Source organism: Ahaetulla prasina, chromosome 1 (assembly GCF_028640845.1).
Source record: "Ahaetulla prasina isolate Xishuangbanna chromosome 1, ASM2864084v1, whole genome shotgun sequence".
Taxonomy (NCBI): Eukaryota; Metazoa; Chordata; class Lepidosauria; order Squamata; family Colubridae; genus Ahaetulla; species Ahaetulla prasina.
The window spans coordinates 158,463,721-158,472,002 of record NC_080539.1 but is presented as its reverse complement, the minus strand read 5'-3'; the positions used below and the strand labels follow the sequence as shown (position 1 = coordinate 158,472,002).

The 8,282-nt window shown below is 37.5% G+C and overlaps 1 protein-coding gene across 5 annotated transcripts in view; it reads right to left on the bottom strand.

Annotated features, from left to right (window-relative positions):
• Positions 1–3,891: 3,891 nt before the first annotated feature.
• The window catches only part of GEN1 (GEN1 Holliday junction 5' flap endonuclease), a 31,676-nt gene continuing 27,285 nt past the window's right edge, over positions 3,892–8,282 (bottom strand). For all 5 annotated transcript variants that reach the window (XM_058179111.1, XM_058179083.1, XM_058179121.1 and 2 more), the window contains 2 exons: positions 8,117–8,263; positions 3,892–7,848 (listed from right to left, as the gene is read on the bottom strand). In XM_058179111.1, the coding sequence (XP_058035094.1) occupies positions 6,464–7,848; positions 8,117–8,263 (1,532 nt within the window). In that variant the 3' untranslated portion in view covers positions 3,892–6,463. The remainder of the gene's footprint in view (positions 7,849–8,116; positions 8,264–8,282) is intronic.

The window sequence follows — 8,282 nt, the reverse complement described above, 5'->3', positions numbered from 1 at the left end:
AGATAAATGAAAGGAATAGTTATAATTCAGTACATATTGATATATGGCAGTGGTGAAATCTGAACTGATTTACTATCCATTTGCTGGCTGCGCATGCACACATGCACAGGGCGCACCACGCACCAAATGCAAGGTGCACACCCAGTGCATGCCAAAAGGAGGCATGGGGTAAGTAGAACAGTGCGCAGGGATGGTGGTGGTGTGGTGATCAGCTATGGCGCGCAATCTTTTTTTTAACTTTTAAAAGCATTTTTTTATTTTGGCCAAATAGGTTGTAAAAATGCTTTTAAAAGTAAAAAAAAGGCTCTGATGATCAGGGAGCTCAGCTGTGATTGTCACAGCCTTTTTTAAAAAACCTTTTAAAAGCATTTTTTAAAAGAAATGGCAAACGGGGAAGTGGGCGACCAGGCATTGGGTGGGCATAGGCGAGGGGCCCAGAAATTTTTGCTACCGGTTCTCCGAACCACCCGCCGCCATCACTACCGGATTGGCCGATCCGGTCTGAACTGGGAACATTTCACCCGATATATGGCCACCTTAGTTAAAACCTTGATATGCTATTGAGTAATGTATCTATGGAGATTCTTAATCATTCAGGTCATGGCTGTCCCAAAGATGTTTTTCAAAAGGTAAGTAAACATTCCTTGTTTTTCGCCCTGAAAAACATTTTGCTTCTCATCCAAGAAGCAAAACTTTTGAAGGAACAATCCCCCAAGAAAATCCAGTTGCCTTTTGAAAAGCATCTTTGTTGAGCAATATCAGCCTCATGAAATGTTTGCACCTTCTTTATTTTAGGGGTTATGGGGACTTCATCTTTGTCACCCAAAGTCCAGCCTTCATTGCCTGACTATGTAGGTTCTCCTGTTGTTTTGAAGGCACTCTCATGGGAATCACTGACATTAACATTGATGTACCAGTATACAAAAAAAATTAAATAAATAAAATACAAAATTAGTTTGCTTTCAATGTTACCCATATCCAGTGGTGGGATTCAGCCAGTTCGCACCACTTCGGGAGAACCGGTTGTTAACTTTCTGAGCAGTTTGGCAAACTGGTTGTTGGAAGAAATAATTAGGGCAGAGAACCGGTTGTTAAATTACTTCAATCCCATCACTGCCCATATCCCAACACTTCATTGAGGTACTGCCCACATTATACTTCCCATGATTTTGATCCATTTCCATTCTTTTTATAGTTTCGTTCTAAAATAGAGGAGAAAACCAATCCTAGAAACAGGCATTTTTGCTCTCAACAAACAACAAACAAATCTGGAATTGCTCTTTTTGAGCAACTGATTCTTTGCTTCCTTCTTATGGAATTTGTGTCGTTTATTGTTACACTGGTATAAAAAGAAATCTAACTGCAGCTTAAGTCTTCTGATAAACCATTTGATTCATAAGTGAACAGGCAACTAGCAAAATATTTACTGTATATATCTTTTAGAGGAAATGACCATCACTTTAAAAAAAAACCCCACACAAATTGTTCAAATTTGAAAACAGAAAAACAATATTGTGATATATTTTTTTCTTCCCCTGACCAACTTCTACTTATAAAGAGGTTATCTTGAAGCCATCTCTGAGAATTTTAACATTAGCACGGTTGGAATAAAAAGTGGAAGATTAATGGAGGCGGTGTCACAAGTCAAGGTAAAAATCTTTTCATGTCTAAGGAAGTGTGAAGCCCTGCTATTTTGCATCAACAGATGAAAGGAAACCACAGTTAGCAATATTACTAGATCTGTTATAGACTAAGTGCTACTGGTGAACAGTAAAACACAGTGCTAGATTTAGCACTTGGCTCTTCAGGAAACAAATACTTTGTATTTCTATCACTGTTTAAATGAGGAGGCAGCTATTATCTGTTAGTTTTATTCAAGTATTCCTTTGTTGTTGAGCAACAAAATTTACAGCTTAAAATCATGTACCTGTACAATAAAAGAAAAAAATCATAGGCATTTAACAATTGATTTTTTTGTCCTTGTATCTAAACAAAACTGAGTTTAACTGGGTTAAGAAATTCATTAAGAAGTTTTCTTGGCATGTTAAGAAAATATTTGTTATTTTTTCTCCTGCTTTCTAAGATTAATTCTGCAAAGTTTTCTGTTTTGAATAAAAAGGTGCACAGCAATTTTTATAATGTATACAATTACAAAGAATGATGTGTTATTTAGCATATATTTAACTTTACGTAATATAGTTATGAATTGCTAAGGAATATGGATGATGTAACATATTCAAATATGAAGTTGAGCCAACTGTTTGCATATTTAAGACAACTGATATAGCTTTAGGTTGAAAGATATGTGTCCAATTCTTTTCTCCCCCCGCCCCCCCGCCGAAGATATATTTTAATAATTTCAATAGCTGTAATCATTGGAAAAATATTTTGCAGTCTAATGTGCACAGCAAACATTTTGACAGATTTATGAAATCTACATTTGTACCTCTTGCTTTATTGATAAATAGTTGGCTGTACAAATTAGCCTACAGAAATAGTTGGGATGACATGGGGTTTACTCATATTAATATTTCCAATTTAAAAAGAACATTCTTTTTTCCAGGGGAGTATCGTATGCCTCATGAAATTATTACCTGAACTTGAAACAATATTGCAGTTTTGCTTTAATGAAAATTAAATAGTCATATTTATGTTCACACTCTAAAATCCATTGATTTATGTTGGGGCTTCATCCCAAAGTGATGGTCCAAAATGTTATCAGCATCCGAAATATATTTTCCAATTCCAAGAATCCCATCATAGAAAGAGGTTTCTAGATTATGAAAATCACACCTTTTTGAACATCTTTGGTGATTTGCTTGTTATAAGGTTGGCCTGCCCGAGATTCAAATGACAAGATCAACACTACTTTAACTCTTTTATCTAAACAGGCTCATAAATGCAGTATATTTTTTGAGTTGTATTTCCTTGACACAACGCATTTATGGTCCTGTTATAAAATTTTGGCAATAAAAACACACATTTAAGTTGGATCTTTTGCCAATATGATAAGCGAATGATAAGCGATGGAAAACTAAAGCAAGAAGAAATGTGATGGCTATACCTCAGTGTTGTGCCTGCCTAGACAAGATCCTGAAGTTTTCTTGGTAATGTTTGTGGAAGTGGTTTGCCCTTTTCTCCTTCCCAGGACTGAGAGAGAGGTGGCTCTGGGCCCAAGACAGAACTAGAACTCCTGATCTCCTAGTTTCTAACCTGTTTCTTTAAAAAATAAACCCAAAGACTTAGATACAGTACATTTATACAACTACATCTTCTAAGAGCGTCAAGTAGTACTTGATTTCCAACAGCGCATGTAACATTTGTAATTTTTAGAGGAAGACTTCTATACAATATGGCAAGAATGGATCTGGACACAAAACATTCTATGAAGGAAAATGAACATTTAGAAGGGGATATACTGACTCCTGCATTGCTGCATCACTGCAATTTGCAAACCTATAGGATAAACAGTAGGGAACAGATTTTCTTTTTCTTCCCACTTCAGGCCAACACTTGTGTCACAACTAAATAGAAAAAGGTTTCTGTAGCTATTTTTTTCCAATGGTGTTGTTTCACACAGCAAGGGAGTAGATTCCTGAGCTATGCCATGGCATATTACAGGATACATTTACATTATTTTAGAAAAAACCTTATGAATTTGGAATTAGTTTTGTGAATCTGGGACATAATTCAGCTGTCAGGGTTCCAAGTAACACCCTCAACCAAAGAGGACTCCAAGGCTAGAAGTTCCTCAAAGTCCCACTTTATTAGAGATGTCATATTGGCACATCTGGGAAAACCCAAATCTGAAAGCTTCCGGGTTTTCCCGTTGGAAGAAATGTCCATCTGGGTTAAATTCCAAGTGGGGAAAAAGACACTGGAAACATGGAGACTGCTTGGAAAGATGGTTTAATGGTGGACAGGTTCACATGGTTTGAGTTCCTGAACAGAAAAGGGCTGAGATGCTAAGTGCGCCCTGGCTTTATGCTTTCTTTGAGCTTTGAACTTCCTGGGGCACAGGAAGAATATCCTGATTGGTTGTCAGACTCCCAGGGGGTGGGGATCTTAGCTAGCCTTGCTGGCTGATGTAATCCTCCCAGGTGCCATGTGGTGAGTTTCTGTTGCTAGATGGGTCCTATTATGTTGCAGATGATGGTCCATTGACAAAGGTGGGGAGAATAAGTTTCTGCCTCTGGACCATTGACAAAGGTGGGGGGAGGCAGGAAGCTGCAGGGAGCTGCTTTGTCCTTAAAACATGTTTCTCCATTTCTCATCCAGGGCAATATAATATTCTGCCTTTTTAATATTTTCTAAAATATTTCATTCTTCTAGGAGAGGGGTGAGTGCTAACTTCCTACACCCCACCCAAAGGAAAGTCAAAGTCCCTTCCCCTGCACCCACATGTCCATCACATGGTCCAATCAATCCATTGTCCGAACTGGAGATGTCTCCCAGTCACGACACTCCAGGTGCAGGCTGAATGTCCTTGACTCCCAGAGAAAAGAATGTTGTTATGGCTAAATAACTCTACAACTCCATGCAATCCCCCTCCCAGTTTCCCACAGCACCAAGTATGGCAGCCCTGAAGATCCAAAGAAAAAGATGGCCTCCTTGGCTGACATCAGCTATACTTGAGTACTTTCTCTCTCATGGTTTCAGTGAGAAAGAATTCAGGAGAATATTTTCAGCCATTCTACTGAAATAAATGGAAATTTGAAGTGGCTCAAACAATTTTGCAAATTGGCTAGGATTGTCACATTTAGCCATGATTGTCTTAACCATGATTTTTAGAACAAACTTACAATGGCTATATGCACATGCTAAGCTGTACATAATATTTTACAAACCACAATGGCTGGCTTTATAGATCGCATTAAAACCAAATCAGACAAATTAGGTGACGACATAGTACAACATGTGAAATCAACTTCTGCATCTTTTTAATAATTTATGTGACCATATATTGTGAAAAATAAAAGTAAATATGTAGATTAGAATGTCACTTGCATCAACAATTCTATGGCAAAAAAATAACAACCCTGTGAATTAATGTTTTCACCCTTTTCGTGAATCAGCAAGCACAATTACCCAACAAGATGCACTTTCAATTCTATATGTTAAAAAATTGATATGATTTGCACCTTGATCTGATCACTATCACTATGAGGAGTTGCACTGTGCCAATACTGTTCGCTCAAGTGCTCTCTCTTGACCAGCAATGGGTATCCAGAACTGCCATTGGGGGAGTTATTTCAGCCTGAAGTAAAAGCCCATAATTTGAAAATGGTACTTTTGGCATGGAAAGTATGCATTATACCAGTAAATACAGAGCTTGTCTACAAAAAACAAAAATTTGATCTAAGCAATAATACAATAATACAATATCTGGAATCAGAGAAAATCGCTAATGTTACAAATACCATATTTTAAAAGACCGCACTCTTAAACACAACTATTTATGGAGACAAACTCCCCTTGACTTTAGTCATTACATAAATATTGTTGCAAAGTATTTGTGTTTAATTAATTCATTTAAACTACTACTATTGAAAAGCATTTCATTTTTTTAAAAAAAAAGTCTTTATGAAAGTCTATTTAAAAACCGGATTATATATAGTTACAAATGAAAATCATTATGATTCTAAGACCATAAGATCCCAAGCTGGAAAATTGGTCAAAGGAGAAAATAAAGAGCAGATAAAGTACTAGATTGTAGCAGCCCTCTCTAATAAATTAGATTTCTAATTCTAAAGTTATGTTACAGGCATACGGTAGTTCTAAATTGATTTTTTTTTAACCACTTTATAATTCTGGTACTTAACTGTGTTGCATGTGTAGGGACTGACTCAAGATTGGATCTAGAGCAGGAGGTCAAACTTGCAGCCCACAGGCCGGATGCATCATGTACTTGCTTTGCCCCCGTCCAGTTCAGCAAAGGGGAGAAAAGTCCCAATACATCACGTGACGCCTCAGTGATGCTGCGAGTTTGACATCCCTGATCTAGAGCATTATTTAATTTGGACCTGAAAACCTACAGCAAAATTATATAAAAACATACTATGATAGCACCAATCTGTTTGTGTAAAAATGTCAGTAGCTTTGCCACTGTCATTGATCAGCAAGTTGTTACATATTTTATACTTTGCAAAAAAATCTAACATTATTATGTATTTATTCTTGAGTTCATGCTATTGTGGCATGATTGATGCAACCACTCAAGCAAATTATTTAGGAAAACTTCAGCCCAACTCACAGCAGGTCTGTGAGTCAAAATTAGAGCAAGACACTACAGAAAAGTTGCTTGAAGAATTTAATTTCCCAGTCATTTCACTTCAGACACTTCTTTCAATCTTCTACCACTCACATTATGGGACTTATTAAATTTAAGAGGACATTTAAAACCTATCAAGACATCTGAGATGTTTCCAGATAAGGACATCAGACAGAAGGGAACAGGAAATGCTCAACTGCTCTTCAATCTGTGCTTCAGCCTTTCAGACAGAGGCAACGGACTCTCAAGACACATATTCAGATCACTTCTGGTCTCCTGAAGACAAGGATCGAATCCACATTTGGAGAGACTTGGAGACTTGGAGAGAGGTAGAAGCAGACGTTCTTCTGTGGACAAATCAGTGTTGAGTACTTTAAGAGCGTGATCAACTTTCCCTTTTGGTTCTGGCTGAATCTCAAATGCCAATTTCTTGTTGTCTCTTTTGCCATTGCACTTGTCCTTCAACTGAACCATATGACTCTTTCTTTGCTGTTTTGGGATCCTATGACCCTTCCACCTGTCCTCCACATTTTCACTATCACTGTCCTCAGCATGATAACTATTTTGGCACACACTCTTCTTAAAGGAGCTTTTCATGATCCTTGGCACAGATTTTCCCCCGATCTGACAGTTACCTAGGACTTTATTTGACTTAGAGGGCAAAATTTGCTGTTTGTTTTCTAAGTGACTCACTTTTAGCATTGGCCTCCAAGAACTTCCTGAATCCTTGACTTTATCTGTTGCAGTTGGTGGGTCCTTATAACTTCGGAGATCTTCTCTATAGCTCTCTAAGTTTAGCTCTCGCAGATGTTTTTCTAGTAATATCATATTTTCAATTTCCTGAATGCTGTCAGGAGATGCAAATTCCCCTCCAGGGTTAGAAGTTGCCTTTATTTGTTCTCGCAATTGTGCTGGATTTAACAAAGGCACATTTTTAGCTTTGGGGAAAGCTTCCAAACGTTCCATAGCAGCTCGATCTTTTAAAGACAGATCGTTCTTCTCTTTAGGAAAGCCCGTGTCTGAAACAGAGTAATCTACACCAGTGATCAGATTGGGATTGTGTTGTGCAGAATCTGAATGCTGCGTGAGGATATTGGCTGCTTTACTGTGTGGTGGAGAACACTGCTTTAAAGAATTATTGCCTAGGCCAGACTCAGATTCTGAATACCAAGGAAGATTAACATTTCTTGGAGAAATCTTGAAGGATGTCCCTTCCCAGTCAATGCCACTCAGCTGCAGATCAGTGTTTGCAGAACAAGCCATAGGCTCCTTAATAAATAATTCTGTTTGTGAGATTAAAGAATTAGAAGGTTTATATTCATTTTCTGGGTTTTGTGAAGCAAAAAAAAAGTTGCTTGGCTTTCCTAATGCAGTAGAAAAATCTGCAGGGTCTGAAAAACAGAGAGATTCATAGCTCTTTTTTGGAGATTTTTGCAGTTCAAAAACAGGCCTAAAATCAGATTTCGAAACTTGGCTGAGAACGTTTTCACATGCAGGTTGCAAGTTCAGGTCAGACAAAGTATCTTCTACTTTGCTGTCCCCTGCTAAGCATTCTTTTGCTTTACTTTTCTTCTTACCTAAGGCAGCAACAACAACAACAACAAAATGTTAAGAACGTCTTGTTAAAAACAATTTTTGAAAATGAGATATGAAGTTAAAAAAGCACTGTGTTTTTGATTTTGTAATCAGGCAATTGTGGGAGAAGTGGGTAAGCTAAATAGCTTCATTAAAATCTAACCAGGGTGCAGAAAATTCTATAGAACAACTGACAATCTGACAAGCATATAGTGACTATTTTATGATATAAGACATAATAAAACAAAACATGCCGTATTTTCAGCTTACTTTTCTTTTTTTCTTTGCCAATTTTCAACTTTTCCATTTGATACAAAGCAACCACTTCAGGATAGGCAGCCTCAAATAGTGTTGACTCTTCTATTGTTATTAGAAAGGGATCTGCAGGCTGAGCCTCAGTTGCAGCAGAGTAATGATCTGGAAAAATGAAGCAGAG